General features: G+C 41.3%; 2 protein-coding genes across 3 annotated transcripts; one reads left to right on the forward strand and one right to left on the reverse strand.

Moving 5' to 3' along the window:
* Positions 1–1,523: 1,523 nt before the first annotated feature.
* Positions 1,524–13,912, forward strand: LOC123084929 (ubiquitin carboxyl-terminal hydrolase 26). 2 transcript variants are annotated; one of them, XM_044506473.1, is made up of 15 exons: positions 1,524–1,809; positions 2,003–2,129; positions 2,256–2,852; positions 3,329–3,584; positions 3,701–4,392; positions 5,610–5,718; positions 5,896–6,077; positions 6,766–7,038; positions 7,235–7,442; positions 8,310–8,381; positions 9,038–9,271; positions 9,931–10,194; positions 12,371–12,512; positions 12,593–12,774; positions 13,522–13,912. In XM_044506473.1, the coding sequence occupies exons 2-14, from the start codon at positions 2,050–2,052 to the stop codon at positions 12,706–12,708; spliced, it is 3,225 nt and encodes a 1,074-aa protein (XP_044362408.1). In that variant the 5' UTR covers positions 1,524–1,809; positions 2,003–2,049; the 3' UTR covers positions 12,709–12,774; positions 13,522–13,912. The 2 variants fall into 2 exon arrangements, with proteins under 2 accessions (XP_044362408.1, XP_044362409.1); XM_044506474.1 differs by having other exon boundaries at positions 1,536–1,809; positions 2,006–2,129.
* Positions 13,913–17,366: 3,454 nt separating this feature from the next.
* Positions 17,367–19,145, reverse strand: LOC123081667 (putative F-box/LRR-repeat protein At5g02700). Its single transcript, XM_044504216.1, has 3 exons — positions 18,197–19,145; positions 17,726–17,887; positions 17,367–17,633 (listed from the first exon to the last, which is right to left on the reverse strand). Exons 1-3 carry the CDS (start codon positions 19,085–19,087, stop codon positions 17,427–17,429), a joined length of 1,260 nt encoding a protein of 419 aa, XP_044360151.1. The 5' UTR covers positions 19,088–19,145; the 3' UTR covers positions 17,367–17,426.
* Between the last annotated feature and the right edge of the window lie 3,939 nt (positions 19,146–23,084).

Genomic DNA, 23,084 nt, shown 5'->3' on the forward strand with positions numbered 1-23,084 from the left:
TTACCATTTGCCACCTAGTCTCTTTTTCCCTTGGGTTTCCGGAGCCCGAGGGTCATCTTATTTTAAACCCCCCCCGGGCCAGTGCTCCTCTGAGTGTTGGTCCACCTGTCAGCTGCCGGTGGCCACCAAGGGCAACTCTGGGCTGGCCTACCCGTACCTAGGACAATCTGAGTGTGCCCTGAGAAAGAGATATGTGCAACTCCTATCGGGATTTGTCGGCACATTCGGGCGGTGTTGCTGGATTTGTTTTAACCTGTCGAAGTGTCTTGAAGAACCGAGATACCGAGTCTGATCGGAACGTCTCGGGAGGAGGTCTATTCCTTCGTTGACCGTGAGAGCTTGTCATGGGCTAAGTTGGGACTCCCCTGCAGGGATTTGAACTTTCGAAAGCCGTGCCCGCGGTTATGGGCAGATGGGAATTTGTTAATGTCCGGTTGTAGATAACTTGAACCTTAATTTATTTAAAATGAATCAACTGTGTGAGTTGCCGTGATGGTCTCTTCTCGGCGGAGTCCGGGAAGTGAACACGGTGTTGGAGTAATGCTTGCGCAGGTTGTTCTCTAGTTTCTCGTTCGCGCTTTGCCCTCTCTTCTCGCTTTTTTTTGCGAACAGGATAGCCACCATATATGCTAGTCGCTTGCCGCAGGTCCACTTACATTACCTTGCCTTACCTATTAAGCTTAAATAGTCTTGATCGTGAGGGTGCGAGATTGCTGAGTCCCTGTGGCTCATAGATTACTTCCAAACCAGATGCAGGGCCTGATGATTCCGCTCCAGGTGACGCGCTCGAGTTCAAGTGGGAGTTCGACGAGGACTCTCAACGATACTACGTGTCTTTCCCTGATGATCACTAGTGGTGCCCAGTTGGGGTGATCGGGACCGTGTCGCATGTTGGGTTATCTTTTATTTTGGCGCCGTAGTCGGGCCATGAGTGTTTGAATGTTGTAAGGCTATTTATGTACTTTGATTGACGTGGCGAGTGTAAGCCAACTATGTATCTCCCCTTTTATTATCTAAATTACATGGGATGTTGTGAAAATTGCCTAACTTGTGACATTGCTTTCAATGCGGTTATGTCTCTAAGTCATGCCTCGACACGTGGGAGCTATAGTCGCATCGAGAACGTGACAATAATCCTTACGGAGCTCGCCATATTAATCACAAAGTCACCAGAAATGTTGCAAAAGCCCGCGTGACTCATGACAAGCATCCGTTGCCGTGTAGTTTGCCACAATGTGCTCTGCCATGTCCTTGTTCAGCAAATCACCTATACATCTCGACGCCGTGCGCTGTAGGGGAATGTCACCATGAATCTGCAGAAGCCTTGAAGGGCACAAAGTTCAACGTCAATTATTCCATTTTTTTGGAGGCAAATTATTCCATTTCCATTCCAGCAAAAGAAAACATTCCATTCCCACCGTTTTACCGTCCTGTGCTATCCCCCCTACTCCCTCCCAAGCCCACGACTCTGATGCCAAGCCCACGGGCGCAGCCCGACCCAACAAAACATGCGGCACGTCACCCGGCTCTGAAACCAAAAAGCAGATCAGCTTCTTTTCATCCCCTTCCAGCTCGCGGCGGGGGTCATCGAAGGAAACCCTCTCCGCCCCTCTGCCCTTCCACCGCCGACCGCCACCTCCAAGGGATTCATCTCTCCCCATCCTCATCCTCCCCCTCCGCCGCCGCTCTGCTGGACCGGACCGGCGTGGAGCAGAGATCCATCAGGGCCTGGATTTGCTTTTCCTGCTGGTGGCGAACCCTAGCCTGCTTCGGATTGCCCGGAGAGCCTGATCTGTTCCTCCCTTCGCGGTAAGCATTCCAATCCAAACGCCTTTTGTCTGTTAAATCCGTCGATTTTTCCCCATTTTTTTTGCTGTTTGGTGGAGTAGTGATAGCAGCCTGTTTCCCACGGAATTTAGGGTTCGAACTGACCCCAATGCTCCTCGTTCCGTCCGCCCCCGATGCCGACGCGCTAATGCTCTGGCTTCTGTTGTTTCCGCAGCAGGGAGAGCAACTGGAGGTTTCGCTTGGCGCTCTGTTGATGGTACAATGAGCAGGCACAACACCCGCAATAAGAACAAGAGGCCACGCGCCGATGAGTCTGCGAGCCCGTCTTATGCTGCTCTCAAGTATGTATACATTGCCTTTTCCCATTGCTGGGAGCTGGAGATTTGATAGGGTGAAGGGGGAGATTTCAATGTGTTTCTGTTGCTGACATGTTTTTTGCTTGGGGTGCTGCTGCCTGTGCTATGCAGGAGGATACATTCCACTGGCGCCATCACGCAAGATGATATTAGGCAACTTTACAGCGTGTGGAAGCCGGTTTGCCAGGGCTGCCATGGGAACACCAAGGACTCACCCAATTGTTTCTGCGGGTTGATCCCCACCACCGGTGGGACGAGGAAGACTGGCCTCTGGCAGAAAAATGGCGAGCATGTCGGTAGCCTCGGCCCTGACCCATCCAAGGACCTCCGTGCTTCCACTGAGACGCCTGCTGGATTGACTAATCTGGGCGCGACATGTTATGCTAACAGCATACTTCAGTGCCTCTATATGAACACTTCCTTCCGTTCAGGCATTTTCTCGCTAGAGCCAGACATCTTGAAGAAGCAACCTGTTCTCGATCAGCTGGCTCGATTATTTGCGCAGCTACACTCCAGCAAAATGGCTTTCATTGATTCAGCACCTTTCATCAAGACCTTGGAACTAGACAACGGTGTCCAGCAGGACAGTCACGAATTTCTCACCTTGTTTTTGTCTCTGCTCGAGCGTTCGTTAAGTTACTCCAAGGTCGCTGTTGCAAAAACTATTGTGCAAGATTTATTTCGTGGAAGTGTGTCGCATGTGACTCGGTAGGTAAAAATGCCTAAATTTATTTTGGAAACTGAAGGGATCTGAACTTTAAGTTAGAAGGTTTATCTTCCCAATATAACCACATCGTGTTTGCCTTGTATGCTCCTGTTTGTTCGCATACACTGTGTTTTATTGTCTTGCGATGTTCTGCCGCTACAGAATTACTATAAAAATATCATAGTTTGTGATTATAATAACAAGCCGGTTATCTTGTCAAACAGCAACAAAATAGTTAGCTGGATATGATTTTTTTTTGAACTTGCGAGTCCTGTTTTGCTGGATCTTGTACTTAGGTCAAGCTATGTGCTCAGGTACATATCTTTGACTTTGTAATTGGATTGACCACTGAGTGCATGCACAATTTCTAATTCACACAGCTTGCACATACCAAAGTGAATGATAATATGATATGTTAGTTCATTTGTACTACTCATTAATTTTGTGGAGGACTGATGTTGGTTATCATATGCTTAAGGTGTTCATCATGTGGAAGGGATTCTGAAGCATCTTCAAAAATGGAAGACTTCTATGAACTGGAACTGAATATTAAAGGTTTAAGTAATTTAGAGGAAAGTCTGGATGACTATTTGAGTGTGGAGGCACTGAATGGGGAGAACCAATATTCCTGCGAGTCATGTCAGAAAAGGGTAGATGCCACCCGTTGTATAAAACTTCGCTCGCTTCCTCCTGTTGTTAATTTTCAGCTGAAGCGATATGTATTCCTACCAAAGGTGATTACTCTGATCCAAGCTTGTTCATAGTTTTGTGCTATCTGTTGCCCCTGCTTCTGTCTTGTGTGATTTCTCGATTTGTGTGGAAGAAACTTACTAATTTATTTCCTCCACAGACAACAACGAAGAAAAAGATTTCTTCATCATTCAGTTTTCCGGGACAGCTAGATATGGGGAAGCGGTTGTCGGATCCTTCATCCAATTACATTTATGACCTGGCTGCTATTTTGATTCATAAGGGTAGTGCTGCTAATAGTGGTCACTATGTGGCACATATAAAGGATGAAAGCAATGGTCACTGGTGGGAGTTTGATGATGAGTGTGTATCCAGCCTTGGTTTTCACCCTTTTGGTGAAAAACCAGGCAAGTCATCTGATAAAGCGGATCGGAAATCTGAAGGTACTTCTACCGAAGGTTCTGTGGCAAATGGTAATAACAGTAGCCATCATGAGGCTGCACCGACTTCTAATATGGGAGAGATGTTCTCTTCCACTGATGCTTACATGCTAATGTACAAACGTTCGAGCAAGGATGAAAATGGTATTAAAAGCAATAATATTGTGGAAGCCAGTAATAGTTCACTTCCACGCCATCTGATGGATGAGATTGATGCTTTGAATGCATCATGTGTAAACGAATGTGGCGAGTACCTAAGTAAAAAAGATAACCTTTTGGCTTCCATACAAGAAAGGCGCCAAGAAGTAAAATCTGTTATTACAGAAGCACCTGCTACTCCAGACGATGATTCATATTTTTGGATTTCACTAGACTGGCTTCGCCAATGGGCGGATAATGCTACCCCTCCCTCGTGAGTTCTCTAGAGCGCTTGTTTATTTATTTCCACTCTTCTTTTTCATCTACATTTAAATGCTTTATTATTATTTGGTGTCGTGACAACACTATCCTTGCAAATGTTGTTTGTCTCAGTTGCGTAGAAACTCATAACTTATTGCTCATGTGACTACTTCGTATTGTTGTACTTTTTTCTCTAGTATTCTTGTACTGTTAGCTATCTGGATTGTTATACAGTTGGTTATCAAATCTATGGATGATAAATAAAAGCTGGGTGTTAAATGCATATAATGCTCATTTATACCACAATCCATCAAATATCTGAGTACATTCACTACATTGATTTATTTTCCAAACACAACAACCATCATGGCAGTTCGAAGTTTTGTGAAGGCATCATCTGTCTGTACCTCTAGGTTTAACCTATGCTTGCAGTATCTACATGAAAGGAGCTGGCTGGTAGTTGCTAATATTTTTCATTGCTAAGCTCTAGGCTAGATCAGATTTTCTTGATTTGAGATCTATCTTAGCCTTTTGGATTTTCTGTCCGTTCGAATATATAGGGACATAATAGGGTATATTTTGATTGGCCGGGACAAGGTCGGCCATACCATCACATGCATACACAACTATTCATTATCATGAGAAGCAGCCCATAAGGAATTTAACTTCACATGAGAATGCAATGATAACCTAATACCAGTTTTTGATTTCTGAACCCTTTTAGCAAACCGATTATTAGTTTCTTGTGAAATATATGTGCTATCTCAGATATAGGTGCTATACGTAGCAGTTCTTGAAATTTTGTATGGCTACATTCCTTGTTATGCACACTAGCAAAGTGCCAGTGCGTTGCAATGGATACAAAATAAACCAATACATATTCACAAACTTGAATTTCCCCCCCTATTTTTGGTATATATATCACTAAAAATATGGTGTGTTCCATACAAATTTATTCCTCTTATCTGTTTGGGTGAGGCGGTGAGGGATGGGGCTGATATGGAGAGACTAAGTGGTTTTCTGCAAATGTGGAGCAGAGTCGTGTGGTCTTTTTACAAAAATGTCGTAGATTACTCCGCATGTGTTAGATGCAGATTGGATGGTCAGTCAGATGTTTAACACACCATCGTCACCAACTAAATCTTTAATAGGTGTAGATATTCTTCTGAACAAATAGCCTTAGGATATTCCTGGCAGGATCCACATAACAACTTTATGTTGGTTTTGCAGTTCCATTGACAACATTCCAATTCAGTGTGAACATGGAAAAGTTCCAGCATCTAAAGTCACATCCATGAAGCGGTTATCGGCTAAAGCTTGGGAGAAGCTACTTTCCAAAGTAAGAATCTTCTCCATTTGTTGGGTTTTATTTCTTTGAATTGTTTCTCTCATTCGGTTTGCTTAGTGGTAATGTTTTACTTTAGTTATTTGCAAGGACACTGTATTTTGTACCTAGTTCTGAACTTCTTATACTAAAATACTGCTGATGGGTATCATTTATATTGTTACATACTAGTACGGAGGAGGACCAACACTCAGCAAGGATGATGTTTGCAAGGAGTGTCTCAAGGATGTAGCAAAAACTGCAGTTTCTGCTGATGTCTATCGTGATAGGAAAGCATCGTTAAAGAATCTTGCAGAAGCTGCACTTGCTGGAAGTATTCCAGAAGGTCCTTCTTACTTTATTTCGAAGACATGGTATGGAAAGGACATCCTTCTCAGATTCTGATCTTGGTTCTGTACGTGACTTGCTAAAGATAAACATTTTTTACGTACAATTAGGATTATCCTCCTCAACTACTGTCTTTGTGGAGCTATTTATATACAGACATAATATTCTGCTTAAGGCATGACTTGCTGAAGCTAAACATTTTTTACGTACAATTAGGACTATTCTCCTGAACTACTACTGTCTTTGTGGAGCTATTTATATACAAATACAATATTCTGCTTAAGGCCCTTCCAAATTTCAGTCCAGTTATATGATGTACTATAATGTGTTTGTAAGAATCTTTATCTGCAGTTCCACCAACATGAGTCATATGCTAGGTCTGTATGTTGTGTTTACTTTTTACTGCCTTCTAATGGTTGCTCTGTATTGATTGCCCTTCTGTGCAATACTTCAACCATTACCATGATGTGGGATGTGGCCAATCGTCATAGTTTTCTTGATTGGGGTTTTACACCTTAACCAGTTTCCAGTTATAACCTAAGTATGTCTCACAGTTGTTCCATGAATTTGACACTGAATGCTTCTTCTGTTGATGTGCACTCATGCATAGTCTTTTATCATTCTTCCCGTTTTGCTGTCCCAGTGGTTGCATTACGTTACCAAATCACAGCTATCTACTAGTCTCATACCGATCTATTTTGCCGTTGCTCCCAGGTTGTCCCATTGGCTGCGAAGAAAAAATGTGGATATCACTTTTGATGCTGATAAGGGACCAACAAGTGCTCTAAGATGCAGCCATGGGAATCTTCTTCCAGAGCACGCTTCTGGGGCAAAGCGGGTATCTGTGCCAGAGAGCCTATGGCTATTTCTCTATGAAACCATCGCAAAGGAAGCTGATGATATTGTGACTTTTCCGTCAGATACTCAACCATGCGAGATCTGTGACCACAAATTGTCAGCTGTTGCTTCTGTTGAGGATAGTCTTAGGTAAGCTAAAAATGCCATAATACAGTGAACTAATCAATGTCAATGCCATAATACAGTGAATTAATCAATGCCATATAATTGGACTCACGGTTAACAATGTCATAATACCATGGATTATTAATGTAAGATAATGAACTGTTCACTTAAAGTGGGTGGTTATATTAAGTTTCTTTTGGCATGTTATTTGTCTCTTCAGAGCGGTGAAACTGAAGCAACGACAGAGCCATGAAAAGTTAATCTCTGGGAAAGGCTTTGCACTTAATCCTGGACAAAAATATTATTTGGTTCCTTCGTCGTGGTTGTCAGAATGGAGAGCTTACATTACAGCGACTGGAAAAAATGTTTCGTCGTTACCAGAACCTCAAAGTCTTGAAGTTGCTATAAATTCACTTAAATGTGAAAAGGTAAACTATCTCTTCTCTGTTCTGCTGATAAGTTGTCCTACATGACGGTATGTGTGTTTGGTTCTGACAAGGCCAGGAAAGACTTGAACTCTAGTATATAAATTTCTATAGTCAGGTAAGTGTGAAGCTTGCTGTTAGGGTAATATGGCTAGAAGTTAGCTTACTATTCTCCTATTGTGAAACAATGAGATGAATATTAGCACTTTTTGCAACACATTGGTGAAGACTGACTGCTAGGATAATTTGGGCAAGGAATTGCACTTCTGCACACTGTAAATTGTTTATAATCTACCTATAAGGTCGTGTGGTATACCAGTTGGATTCATTGAGTGAGGCCCAAGAGTCATACATATATAATGCTGCCCTTTTGCATTCTGTTAATATCTGCCAGTGTAATAGTTTAGAAATGTAATAGTTTTACAGAGCAAAGCAAGACACAAGAATGGGATAAGATATAATTTTGACATGAGTACAATCATACTTTGAGAGCACTACCAAATAAGTATGCATCGTAACTACCTTCATATCTGTGGCATGACACATGTTTGGTGCTCTTGCCTAATTGATTTAAGAATTCACTATAAGTTGTTATTTCGTCACTTCAAGTGGGGTTTAATAGAATATTGTGAAGATTTGTTTGGTCAGCGAGAGATGTTTAATTTGACCCCCCTGTAAATGATGTATGTATGGTGGGTAATTGATGCATGGTTCCTTTGCATATTGATATTTTTAATGTGGGTCTCTAGGAGACTCAATTTATTTTGTTGACTTGATTTGGCAAATTTGCATTACCACCACCTTTGTTATCTAGTTATTATGTTATAAACTATGAAGTATTTCTTTTTGAATATTTTGATCATTTTTCAGCATTCTAGATTGTTGCAAAGGCCTTTGGATATAGTTTACAAGCGTGGGGGCATCACCCAGAAAACATCGAATGTAAGTTCATGTGGTCTTCATAACTTATCTTTCCTACTCCTCTCTTTGTTGCCTCTTTTTGGGCTAGCTGTTTTCTGAAGTCTGTCCATAGCGTTGTTGCTCATTGGGACGACTTGATTTTTTTTGTTGTGTGTGTGTGTGTGTGTGTGTGAAATTGATGTACATTGGTTGTAACGATGTTCCCCCAGATTGAGAGCTCGAGCTCCAGCTCTTTTTGTTCAGAAGCAGATGATATCTGCTATAATGTGCTGTTCCTCTTTCAAATATGCGACATATCGGTTTCGAACTAGTATTTATTTGTTTCATGAAGTTTGTATGTGGTAAAGATGATCTCCCAGATTGGGAACTCGAGCTCTGGCTTTCTTGTCAGAAGCACAGGAGGACGTCTGCTGTGCTGTTCTGTTCCTCTCGAAATATGCGGCATATTGGTTTCGAACTAGTATTTATTTGTTTAATAAATTTTTTATGGATCTATACTGGTAAAGCTTATGAATATAAATGCATACTAATACTAGATAGAAAGTATATAATTCTTATACATTATTATTTAGTTGCTTTCCATTGCTGTTTTGGGCATTGTTTTACTGATATGTTTTGTTGCTAGATGAAAACAAATAATCTTGACGTTGTGGGTTAACTATATACTTGGTTTTCAGACTGATGGGTTAGCAATCATCTCAGAATCCGACTGGCAATCATTCTCTGAGGAGTGGAACGTTGCACATGCAGATGGCGCATGTGCTGAAATTGTTTTTAGCAAGAGCTCAGAGGATAAACCGCACGAGTCATCTGAAGCAATGGTAATATTGGATAAAGATCCGGACCAGTTTATTAATGGTGCAAATGGTGACTCGGAGGACTGTAGACCCTATGTCAGAACTGATCCTGAGGTAAACTAAATATTCTAGATTAGAGTTATTGATTTGCATATCTGACCATAACATTCTTATGTTAATGTAACCTGGTTATCATATGCACAAGCACAATGCGTCGCCTTGCAGTTGCCGGCTTGCACACTTGACTAGTTAAAATATGAGAATCTAAACCAGTAAACAACAATACTACCAGGAAAGTATAATGAACAAGAAACTGCAATAGTGCTCTTCTTTCATGTAGGTTAGTCCTGATGACATGATGTTTGAGCAATTAGAAGCTATTTTACTACAAGTGTGCAACATTCCTTTTCAATAGCTCTCCTGTAAACCATCAAGGTCGCAGCTGTGACAGCCTCTTCAGCTTTTAGATACGAGTTGTTGGTTGTCGTCTCCTAATGCATGATTCTAAAGTGTAAACCATCACACAAGAGGGAATGGCAGGGAGACGGTGTGTTGGATGAAAAAAACGGCAGAATCTTGACTCACGCCTCATAGATGAGCTTAGTGATAAGGTTTACGTTGTTAGCTGAGTGCTGTTCCCTTGTAGTAGTTGATTTAATCAATTAAAAATTTCAAGCAATGGAATAACTGTACCTATCTGATGAGTAAGAAGTGCATATTCTACTTTCCCCCTTTTTTTTATCTCAACTCTACTTGTGAATTTTGTATGCTAGGTTTGTGAAGAATGTATTGGAGAAAGAGAGAGCTGTGCATTGGTGGAGAAACTCAATTACCAGAACGAAGATATCCATGTTTATCTTGTGCGTGGGAAAGAAGCACCAAAGTCAATTAGGGAGGCATCTGCAGCTCTTCCTGTTCCAGATCGCCGGACTTCAAAGCGTTCTCGGAGAACAACCACAGGGAACTCAATCAGTTTGAAAGTCTCTGGTTCTACAACCGTCTATCAGTTGAAACTCATGATATGGGAATCTTTAGGGGTATGTCATGCACATCAAAATTTTACTTTATGCAAACAGCCGAGCACCGTTCCTCTTGCATTTCATATACAAAAAGGGAAAAACACAAGAAAAATTAAGAAGAAAACTTCAGCTGATTGGTACGACTGCCACTTTGTATCTGTTTCAGCTGAAAGAAGTTCGCTAAATAAGTATCAGTATTGAGTCTTGTGACCGGTACCCTATAGTTCAAAACCTTCTCGACTGGAAGGCATATTTTTCAATTAATCTTATCACTTGCGTGCGTTTGAAATTATTTGAACTGTACAAAAAAATAAGTTTGAACTTAAAATTGTAAAGCTTAACATCGTTAGCTGCAACTGGTAATTATGAAAGTCATAAGCTCCGGTTAAAAGTACCAGGTGCTTATCAGTTAGACCCAGCTATCCTACATGTAGTTTTAAGGTATTTTTAGGGCCTTACAAACCGGGAGGGAGGGTGTACTAAAAGGAGGGAGGGCGCACCTACACATGTTACTAAAAGAGAGAAGTGCATATTACACCCCCCGACTCTAGCCCTAGTCTAATATACATCCCCCAACTCCAATACCGTCTAATGTACACCCCCCAACTCACAAAACTGGCCATAATTCAACCCTCCCCTCCCTGTTGACCGGTTTTGACCCAGTTTGACCGGTTTTGACTGAGTGAACAGTAAAAAATAAAATTTTAAAAACCATAAATTTTTTTTGAAAAAAATTCAAAAATGGTTCAAGTTTTTTTCACCGCGTGAACAGTAAATAAAAAAAAATCACCTTTTCAGCATGTTTGGACACCTGAGTAAATTTGAGATGTCCGTAAATTCGATTTTTTTTTTCAAAATTTCAGCTTGGCGAACAGTAAAATCGATTTTTTTTAAAACCCTTTTTTTGCATGGATGATGTTTGAGCGTGTGCTGATTTTTTTTGGATTTTTTTTCCGAATTACTGTTCACCATAAAAAAAAAAGGGCAACCTGGTGCATGTAGCTCCCGCTTGCGCAGGGTCCAGGGAAGGGTCCGACCACTTTGGGTCTATAGTACGCAGCCTTTCCCTACATTTCTGTAAGAGGCTGTTTCCAGGACTTGAACCCATGACCTCATGGTCACAAGGCAGCAGCTTTACCACTGCGCCAAGGCTCCCCTTCTAATTACTGTTCACCATGCTGAAAATTTTGAATTTTTTTCGAATTTACGGACATCTCAAATTTACTCAGGTATCCAAACATGCTGAAAAGGTGATTTTTTTGAATTTACTGTTCACGCGGTGCAAAAACTTGAACTTTTTGAATTTTGTCAAAAAAATAATTTTTTGTTTTTAAATTTTTTATTTTTACTGTTCACTCAGTCAAAACCGGTCAACAGGGAGGGGAGGGTTGAATTCTAGCCGGTTTTGAGAGTTGAGGGGTGTATTTTAGACGGTATTGGAGTTGAGGGGTGTATATTAGACTAGGGCTAGAGTTGGGGGGTGTAATATGCACTTCTCTCTTACTAAAAGGATCGTTGCCTATGCTGTGATTGTTCTGAACCTTTTGAGCCTATCAGTTGGCCCCCATACCATTCATCATACTGGAGTACTGTAGCTATACATCGCACTTGCTGTTGAAATATGGTTCCCACCTTTCTCCAACAGCTTAAGCTTTCAAGTTCACTAGTTATGCATGCAATTCAATATGGTATTAGAGCCAAGTAGTCTCGAGTTCAAGACCTGGCCAATGCACTTTTAACAAAACAGTTGCGGTTTACATCGATCCCATGAAATTCTGGAGGAACCTAGACGTGAGGGGAGTGTTGAAATGTATTGGCCACCAGCTTTTGGATTAACTGGTCGGTGCATGCATTTCAAATTTCAATACTTGCATGATCAGTTGATCACATTTTTTTGGATTTTATTGTGCTTCCTTTTCTGAAGCATTAGTAATGTTCACAGTATTGGCAAGTCAATCGTCCAATAACCTAGTTTTGACTTGATATGGGCATACATAATAGTGCAACGTTCCTTGGCTGCTGGTAATCGGTAACTATTTTTGGTCTAATGCCCCCCTTCTCTCCATTTTGTTTAAAAGAGGGGGCACACCTACACATGTTACTTTTATTTTATGCCTGGGTGCAGAAATCTTGCTTGTTTGGTTTGCATTGTGGTTGTCTGCTTCAGTCCAATTTTTGCTGTTGTCATATTTAGATTGTGAAGGAGAATCAGAAGCTTCATAAAGGCCCTCTTGAGATCGAAGAGGATTTTGCGACTCTTGCTGATAAGTGCATTTTCCCTGGGGATGTTTTGTGGGTTAAAGATTCTGAATTGTTTGAGGACCGTGATATAGCAGGTGAAGCCCTAACAACTATGATGACTTGAACATTTCTGAAAACATTAGATTGTTAACTTTGCTATCCTATAATATTTCAGATGAAATTTCAGAGCCGAAGGCTGATGCACTACCTGCTGAGGAAGGCTTTCGTGGTACACTATTGACATCAAGTGTATCAGCTCAGCTTTGTCAGGACATAGTATCGAGTGAATGAGTTTTCATGTGATCTACATCGCTGCATGCATACATTGGCATCGCTGCTGGTTACTCTTGCTTAGAGGTGAAACTCCTACTTCACTTCATATATATTTTTGTTTTTTGTCAGTAGACATCATCAGACTAAAAAACGTGGCTAGGCTGGACCGAAGCTCAAACGGGCCTAAGTTGACTTTCGAGCTTAGTGCTAGGCTTGAGCTTGGCTCGGACAAAACTCAAATAAGCGTAGAGCTTAGCATAAGAAAATACAGTGTTGTTTCATATGGAAATTTAGTAAAGCTGGACTTGGTGTGTACGCTATTGAAAACTATGCTGGCCCATATGTGAAAAGCTGGAGTATCTCATGCTCAGCTCCCACAAAATAAGTACGTTTTCAATATTACATGTAAGTGAGTTTTGTCGAGTTACTACTCTCGTTATGCTCACATGCTCACTCGCCTAGGACTCACGGAGCTGAGTTCGAATAGCTTGGTGTGGTGATTGCTGCCCTCTGTTTTGCATCGTAGTATGTATGTATAGTTAATTAGTTAGGTCTGAAGGCTACTAATTACTACTACCATATTCATAAATTTTATGCTATTCTGAAAACTTAACTTCCGTTTATCCTCCATGCTTCATTTGATTTCTTTATCTACCAGCGAATCCTCTCTGTTAAGTTGGTTCTAGACGAAATGCCCATGCGTGCATTGCTTTTTTTACTTTTTCTTTTGTCCATTTCAAGGCCCGACTCCTGCCAATATGGTCGTCTTGCTGATGAAGAAAAATACCTGGCTAAATTTAGGCACTAACATATGCTCTCTCTTGTATCCAGGAATCTGATGTTTGGTCATACCAAGTTACGGGATCCGCTGGACGTGGCTGGAATTTTCGTCTATGGCTGTCTCCGTGCTTTGTCTTTTCAATCTGTTGTATCCCAATTGTCCACAGTGAGGGGAAAAAGGAAGAGGTTCTGATGCACTCTTCTCTGATGTAATTACTTAGGTGTAGTTGATGACTATTTCTGGCTCTGCCGCTCGGCGTCAGCGTAACCTTATATTTTTGTTCATGAGAGCCGTGGGAAACTCCCTTGTACGGTTGGGACTATGTCGACGTTTTGGCAAGGAGCCTTAAACTAGCTAGCGTCTGCTTGGATGGGAATGGTAGGGTCTGTTATTCTTTTAGTCCCCTCTGTGGCTTTTATACTAACCGGGCTTTTCGCGGGACTGCTTGCATGTTCTGGTCACTGGTCACATGGGAGGCCCAACATACCAAGCCAGGCCAGGCAGGTACCCTTGAATCAAAGAAATTAAAAACTTCTCCCGCAAAAAAAAAAAGAAATTAAAAACTTAGCATGCAAATAATGAAAAACTGTCAAGTGTAAGTTCAATGTGCCCCAAGATGTCAGCTAGCTTACGTCCTCATGCAGTCACGCTTTCGTCAACTGACGATTTAAGTTCTATTATATGAACTTTGTCCAGCGAGGTAAAATCAACTTTGCGGAACAGAAAATCTAACGCTCAATGACACGAGGAAGGAACAAAAAGTTCAGCTTAGAGCAACAATACATGATGCTGGTCTGGTGCAGGACAATTAATCATTTCTGGGAAGTCTAGCAAGCTTAAGCAATCTGTACGTTGATGTACTGCGCTGGAGTACCCGTTCCGTTGGAACCCATCATCCGGCACGATTCCTTTAGAGCATCTACAGCTCAGCGCCTCAAACCTGCCTCAAATGCTTGGACATGCTTTATTTGTAATGCCGGGTTCTCACAACGACATCATCGTGCTTCAACGATCTCTGGTATTCAGGAGGCTTTGCAATGGGAATCACCGCGTGCAACTACACTATCAACGGCCGTGACTACAACATGGGATACGGCCTTGCCGATGGCATGTATCCTCGGTGGCGGCGTTTGTGAAGACCATATCGAAACCATAGGCAGGAAACAAAACCACTTTGCAACAATGCAGGAAGCAGCGAGGAAGGATGTGAAGAGGGCATTCAGAGTGCTTCAAGCTCGTTGGAGAATTGTTCATGGAGCTGCAATAATGTGGGAATCAGAAACTTTGTGGTAGCTCGTAACATGTTGTGTTATTTTGGACAATATGATTGTCGAGGATGAGGGTGATGGTGTTACCCGAAACTTTCAATCTACTATTTATTTTTAATCATGGCAGTATAAAGAATACTAGAGATAATAAGAATTACAACCAGACCATCAAGAAAGAACTACCCTGACCATCCAATTGATCCTATCTCCTCGTGAATTGGCTGCCCCATTCCCTATGGTAGGCTGATCTGACGAAAACTGTCCATGCAACAAAGTCTTTTACGACATCAGTGTTGAGAGGGGTCTGAAGGGTTTGCTGGACATCGCGAGAAAACATGTCCCCAATCAATATCTCATCCTATTTTTCGGAGTGTGGGTTAATGAGATCCTCAACCTTGGAGAACATAATACCCTCATGTGGTGTAATAACTTTGCGTGGTGGACCAGAACCGATCCAGAGATCATGCCATATGTCATTTGGGATCAGGTTCACACTCCCCAAATGTGATAGTTTTTAAATGTCCGAATTTCCGTAACAATACTTTGCCATGTATATGATGATCACTCTTGGTTCCTACCTCCAAAATATTTCCATCCAGATAGTATTTATCGTGTAAGACACATGCACATAAGGAATCGTGGTTCTGAATCATTCGCCGACATTGCTAACATAGCAAGATTAAAACTATAAAGGCCTCTAAATCCCACCCCCCCTTCTTCTTCGGGATACACATCTTTCACCATGCGAACCAATGCATTTTGTTGACTGTTCATTGTCTCCCCACCAAAAATTTGAGAGCTCATCTGTGATTGCTTTGCATACCACTTTAGGTAATTTGAAGACTGACATAGCATAAGAGGGAGTTTCCTGTATTACTGCTTTCACCAAAATTTCTATACGAGAGAGAGATAACATATTTCTCTTCCCAACTCTTTAGCCTCTGACACACACGATCTATAAGATGTCGAAAGCAATTGCTTCCTGTTAAACTATATGATACCCCACACGTTGTTGTGGGAATATTTTACAATGTATTTCAATGAGATTTGGTTGGAACATGAGTATTTAGAGTAATAATATGGAATTAAAACTAAAAATACATATGATATATTGTGTTTGATTGTGTATAGTCGTAAAATATTTATTATATGTACATATCATAGTAAAATGGAAATTCTCATGCATATTTGCATATTGAAGTGGACTTTTTCTTCTGCATGGTTGCATGTTGAGATGCGTTTTTTTTTCATACATGTTGCATGTTGAGAGAAATAAGTTGGTGTAGGCTAGCTATTTAGTTATACACAAGGTGTTGCAGGAACTATATTAAAACAAATGCATAAGTATTTGCTTGAAAATAAACAGAACAATTGTAAAGGTGTTCTCGGTTTTACATTTAAAAAACCTACGGAGTATAAAATGATGTGTAAAAGGTGAGAAACTTTTGAATTGAACTTAATGTAACACCATCTTTTAACATAAATTTGAAGCATGAACTATATATTTGGAAAAAGAAGAAATACTTGCATAACTTGATGAGGTGGTATGGTTTGCATGGATATACAATGCAAAATTGTAACTTATGCGTACATGCATTACTTTTGATTCCACACAATTTCGATCAGACAATTATCAATGATTGAGGTGATGTGGAAGCATGCATGTGCAAAAAAAAAATCTAATAGTGAGGGTTAGCCATTTATGTATAGAAGATAAGATCAACCGCCAAAAAAAAGGGTATAGAAGATAAGATTACAGACGAGAAACTTACATGAGCACCATTCTCACTATTATGCTCTCTTATAGGGACTCAAGTGCACGAGATCTCTGTGTCTCCAGGACAATCCCGCAAAGAATACATCATTAGAAAGACAAGGTATTTTATATGGAATACTCCTAGTAAATTAATTCAACGGGGACCATAGGCCCTCCTCATTCTGTTTTTAACCAAGGCAAACCTTTGCCTTTTTTATTAGTTCAAAAGAAGTTTGTTGTCCAGTTAATCAAAGAAAAAATGGGCAAAAAACTGGCGCAACAAACACACGCCCACAACTCACCACAGGTCACCACTAGCCTAAATGGTCACGGAGATAAAAACTCGACTCAGCTGTACATCTCTGTTGTCACTGCCCCTAGTATGAAACATGGTTTAGGCTCAGTTGATCTAAAACCACATTAAGCTCAGTTGATCCGTCAATGATTAGTAGAGCAGCATCGTGGCTGGACCTCGCAAGAATGCTACTGACATTGCCCATTTTACGTAGCACGTTTGGAATAAAAGGAACCGGTACATGTTTGAGAACTTCATCGCCCACACTGATTTTGTCGTTGGTCATATCATTTCTGATCCTGAGATGCTGGGCGCCCCTGCCTTGCAGTTGTAGCTTCTTGCCCCTTTTTTTCCTCTCTTGAACTCATACTTTTTTTGTCAAACTCTTGAATTCGTACTTGTATCATATAATGCAAAGGCAGAACCCCATCTATAACCTTAAAAAAGGATAGCCACCGCATAAAAAACCCTCAAAAAAGGAGAGAAAATTTTCTTATGGTAAGGATCAAGCAGACTTTCAGTTCACTTATGGATGACATCATCATCATACAACAGATAACTCAAAATCCTGAAGAAAGAAATCTAATGAAGAAATGGGAATATGCCCGTTTCCAGAACTGATTTGTTGACCACTACTCACATTAAGATCCAGAAGTTTTTATTTCCTCGCTGGATTGTAACTTTCTCGAGTGGTATGTTGAAGGTACTCAAGATGTCCAAAACCTTGTGAGCCCACCCATCAACTTTGTCACATTTGATCTCGACGATCTTCAGATGGGTGAATGCAAATGATTGCTTTGATGGAGTGTAACTTCTTTGTATTTTCACCGGAACTTTAGGTTCCTAAAGCACTCAAATATTTTACTTACATCAGTCAACCATGGATAATTATCAACTTCAGTAACAGAAGGTTGTTCATGTACACGATATAATACCTCAGAAAGCTGGATAGTGAGCTTCTCCAAAATTGGTGAATGTTTGAGGAAGCAATTTAATATATTGAGGTCACCAGCAATGCCAGGGCACCAATTGCTGAGCAACAAAGTCTTTAACTTGCTGAATGTTGGGCACAATTTCAAGTCCCTGTTGATAATAAACTGTGAAAAGGAACAAGATCATATAAGTAATTTGCTGAAATGTTGCAGTGCAAGGTGCGATTACACCAAGCGCGGAATGGGAGTTAAATTTTTTGGCTTCAGATGTGGTATTGAAATAAAGTAATGCAAGAGGTTTAAAACTCATGTATACATTTTTCCTAGATGTATGATGGTCAGAAGCTTAGGATAAGATACTAGTATAAATTGTACGGCAGCCTGTATGACCAACATAATACTCCTGCGGTTATAATGTCCCAAAACTAAATCTAACCACAAACCGAAGAAGCAAGTGCAAGCAAGCATGCATACCACTTGAGGATGAACCCACAACTCCAACGAGGCAACTTGTGATAATCCTTTCAAAAGCACAGACTCGCCACGCCTATCGTGAGCACCACTTTCAGATTCATAACATCCATGACATTGACGATCATCGCAACCTCCATAGTCATTCTTACGACAACAATCAAGACATGTATTGATTCTAACAATTGCCGAAGTTAACAGTGACATGCTTTCAATCGGTACCGGCGTCCTACCGTAAAAACCGTCTAGCTCGAGGGAAACAAGGTTGGGCAAATAGACCCGGGCGCGGAAGGCGCCTGCCCGGAAAGAAGAGTAGATAGTGCTGAGATGCTTCAGGAATGGAGAAGAGATATTCCCGCAAATGGTGCAATCCTCCATCCTGAGACGAAGCAGCGCAGGACAGCCCGAGAAATCGAGCGTGCTGCTGTGCACGTACAACCTCCGAAGTTCCAGTCTTGTGAGGTGCTGGGATATGAGAGGGACATTGGCAAGGCTTAGACGATAGTCGGTACGCAACGCCAGCAGCACCCGGGGTCTGCACAGCAGGACGAGCCGGAACCACCTGTTCACGTCCTCCTCGTTAGCGGGCACGGGCAGGAACACCTTCGAATCGAAGTCGAAGTCCTTGGAATCGAAGTCGTCGCCGTAGTTGAGGTCGAGCTCGAACGAGTCCAGTCGCTCGCTGGGGTCGCGGAGGAGGAGCAGGCTATCCACGAAGTTGACGAACCACTCGTTGGTGCATCCCTTGCCGGTGACGCGCAGGGCCCGGGCGGATTTCCAGAGGTGGCGCCAGCGCCGCGCGAGCCTGCAGGTCCGCACCGCATCGTGCGCGGGGAGGAAGGAAAGCACGTGGTGGAGAAGGTCGTCGGGGAGGGTGCTGATGCAGTCGGCCATGGACGCCTTCTCGATCTGGCGCCGCAAAGCTAGGTCACGTGCTCCAGTAAAACCCTCGATCGAGGGGGCACTTTGTACAGAGCGCTGCTTGACATACGAGACAGTACTATATAGGCACCATCGACCAGGTTGGTTCACGGTCGTTTGCATGCATCTCGCCGTACGAAGTCATACCTCTTTCTTCTTTTCTTTGAAGAACTGCCTTTTTAAAAGCATCTCCAACAGCGCTAAAATACAGTTTACAGTGTCGGAATCGCCAGCTTTTGCGCGCAGCGGCTGCTGCAAAATAAAGCGCGTCCGAGCCGCTTCAGCAGACACGCTAAACTGCAGCGCGTGCGAGTAGCCGACGCTTGCCATATGTTGCATTTTGAAGACAATATGACAATATTTCAAACATCATAGCATAGTTTAAAATCACCCAAACAAGTTCATGCCATAAATAAAAGTTCAAAATCATGCCACATCACATCATCATCCAAGTAAGTTCAAAATCATGCAACCTAGTTCATGACATAAAAATTCGCACAAACAAATGGCACATCAACAATCAAGGAATATATATTTGACATGAAGAAAGCAATAGCAATAAATACTGAACAAGCTAACGGATGGGTCTTGTCCATCACATCATTCTTCTAATGACGTGATCCCGTTATCAAATGACAACTCATGTCAATGGTTAGGAAACCTTAACCATCTTTGATCAACGAGCTAGTCTAGTAGAGGCTCACTAGGGACACGGTGTTTATTTATGTATCCACACATCTATTAAGCTTTCCGATCAATACAATTCTAGCATGAATAATAAACCTTTATCATGAATAAGAAAATATAAAATAACAATTTTATTATTGCCTCTAGGGCATATTTTCTCTAGTCTCCCACTTGCACTAGAGTCAATAATTTAGTTCACATCGTCATGTGATTAACACCCATACTTCACATCGTCATGTTACCAACACCTATAGTTCACATTGCCATGTGACCAACACCAAAGGGTTTACTAGAGTCAATAATCTAGTTCACATCGCCATGTGATTAACACCCAAAGAGTAATAATGTGTGATCATGTTTTGCTTGTGAAAGAAGTTTAGTCAACGGGTCTGTCACATTCAGATTAGTATGTATTTTGCAAATTTGTATGTCTACAATGCTCTGCATGGAGCTACTCTAGCTAATTGCTCCCACGTTCAATATGTATCTAATTTGAGACTTAGAGTCATCTAGATTAGTGTCAAAACTTGCATCGACGTAACTCTTTACGACGAACTTTTTATCACCTCCATAACCGAGAAACATTTCCTTAGTCCTTTTTAAGGCACCTAAGGATAATTTTGACCGCTGTCCAGTGGTCCACTCCTGGATCACGCTTGTACCCTCTTTGCCAGATAAGTGGCAAGACACACACCAGGTGTGGTACACAACATGGCATATCGTATAGAACCTATGGCTGAGATATAGGGAATGACTTTTCATTCTCTCTCTATCTTCTACCATGGTCGGGCTTTGAGTCTTACTCAATTTCACTCCTTGTAATACAGGCAAGAACCCCTTGTTGGACTGAACCATTTTGAACTTCTTCAAATCTTATCAAGGTATGTGTTTTGTGAAAGTTCTATTAAGCGTCTTAATCTATCCTTATAGATCTTGATGCTCAATATGCAAGTAGCTTCACCGAGGTCTTTTATTAAAAAAATCTTGTTCAAGTATCCTTTTATGCTATCCAGAAATTCTATATCATTTCCCAATCAATAATATGTCATCCACATATAATATCAAAAATGCTACATAGCTCCCACTCACTTTCTTGTAAATACAGACTTCACCATAAGTCTATATAAAACCATACGCTTTGATCACCTCATCAAATCGTATATTCCAACTCCGAGATGCTTGCACCAGTCCATAGATAGATCGCTGGAGCTTGCACACTTTGTGAGCACCTTTAGGATCGACAAAACCTTATGGTTGCATCATATACAACTCTTCTTTAAGATATCTATTAAGGAATACAGTTTTGACGTTTATTTGCCAGATTTCATAATCATGAAATATGACAATTGCTAACATGATTCGGACATACTTACGCATCGATACAGGTGAGAAAGTCTCATCGTAGTCAACTTCTTGAACTTGTCGAAAACTTTTTGTGACAAGTCGAGTTTTGTAGAGAGTAACATTAGCATCAACGTTAGTCTTCTTCTTGAAGATCCATTTATTCTGTATGGCTTGCCGATCATCGGGAAAGTCCACCAAAGTCCATACTTTGTTCTCATACATGGATCCTATCTCAGATTTCATGGCTTCAAGCCATCTGTCGGAATCTGGGCTCATCATAGCTTCTTCATAGTTCGGAGGTTCGCCATGGTCTAGTAACATGACTTCCAGAACAGGATTACCGTACCACTCTGGTGCAGAACGTGCTCTGTTCGACCTACGAGGTCCAGTAGTAACTTGATCTGAAGTTTCATGATTATCATCATTTACTTCCTCTCTAGTTGGTGTAGGCATCATGGGAACGGATTTCTCTGATGTGCTACTTTCCAATTCGAGAGAAGGTACAATTACCTCATCAAGTTCTACTTTCCCCCCACTCACTTCTTTTGAGAGAAACTCCTTCTCTAGAAATGTTCCATTCTTGGCAACAAAGATCTTGCCTTCAGATATGTGGTAGAAGGTACCCAATTGTTTTCTTAGGGTATCCTATGAAGATGCACTTCTCCGATTTGGATTCGAGCTTATCAGGTTGAACCCTTTTGACATAAGTGTCGCAACCTCAAACTTTAAGAAACGACAACTTAGGTTTCTTGCCAAACCATAGTTCATACGGTGTCATCTCAACGAATTTAGACGGTGCCCTATTTAATGTGAATGCAATTGTCTCTAATGCACAACCCCAAAATGATAGTGGTAAATCGGTAAGAGACATCATAGATCGCACCATACCTAATAAAGTACGGTTACGATGTTCGGACACACCACTACGTTGTGGTATTCCAGGTGGCGTGAGTTGTGAAACTATTCCACATTATTTTAAATGAAGGTCAAACTCGTAACTCAAATATTCACCTCCACGATCAGATCGTAGAAACTTTATTTTCTTATTACGATGATTCTCCACTTCACTCTGAAATTCTTTGAACTTTTCAGATGTTTCAGACTTGCGTTTCATTAAGTAGATATACCCACATCTTCTCAAATCATCTGTGAAGGGTCAGAAAATAACGATACCCGCCGCGTGCCTCAACACTCATCGGACCGCATACATCGATATGTATTATTTCCAATAAGTTATTAGCTCGCTCCGTTGTTCCGAAGAACGGAGTTTTAGTCATCTTGCTAGGGATGAAAATGGAGTGGAAACTTTTCGTTTTTTCGAAGGAAAAATGGAAACAAAGAGGAAATGTGAAAATGGAAGCGGAAATTTGCAAAACAGAAGTGGAAATGGAATTTTTTATGCGGAAATGGAAACAAAAATGGAATGGTGTTTTCTGGTGGAACATGCATGGAAACAAAACTTTCCATTTCCGTGAATTTGGAATTTTGTTTTTACTATAGACCTATGGCTGCTTTGTAGCCCAACCACCAAAGAGAACACAATGACACAATTAGTAGGATGGATCTAAGACCCAACTTCTACTACCACACATGTACTCAGCTTGACCCTATACGCAATTGTTCAGTACTACTAGAATACTACGCTAAGTTGCTAATATAATGATATTTTTTGTAGCCATGTTGACAACTCATTAAATTTGTTTGTTTTCATGTGTATTTCTCAATGATTCAAGGGGTTTTTAAGTTCCGATCAATGCCCATTTCTGTTTCCATATCCTCTTTGTATTCGCTCCGTGTCCGTTTCCGGTAGTATCTGTTTCCGTATTCATTTCCGGGGTTTCTGTATTCGTTTCTGCTTCTGCAAAAAATGTGAAAACAAATATGGTAGCACCCAGTTCCGTCCGTTTCCGCTCCGTTTTCATCTTCTTGCTCATGAGGC

Source organism: Triticum aestivum, chromosome 4A (assembly GCF_018294505.1).
Source record: "Triticum aestivum cultivar Chinese Spring chromosome 4A, IWGSC CS RefSeq v2.1, whole genome shotgun sequence".
NCBI classification, from domain to species: Eukaryota; Viridiplantae; Streptophyta; class Magnoliopsida; order Poales; family Poaceae; genus Triticum; species Triticum aestivum.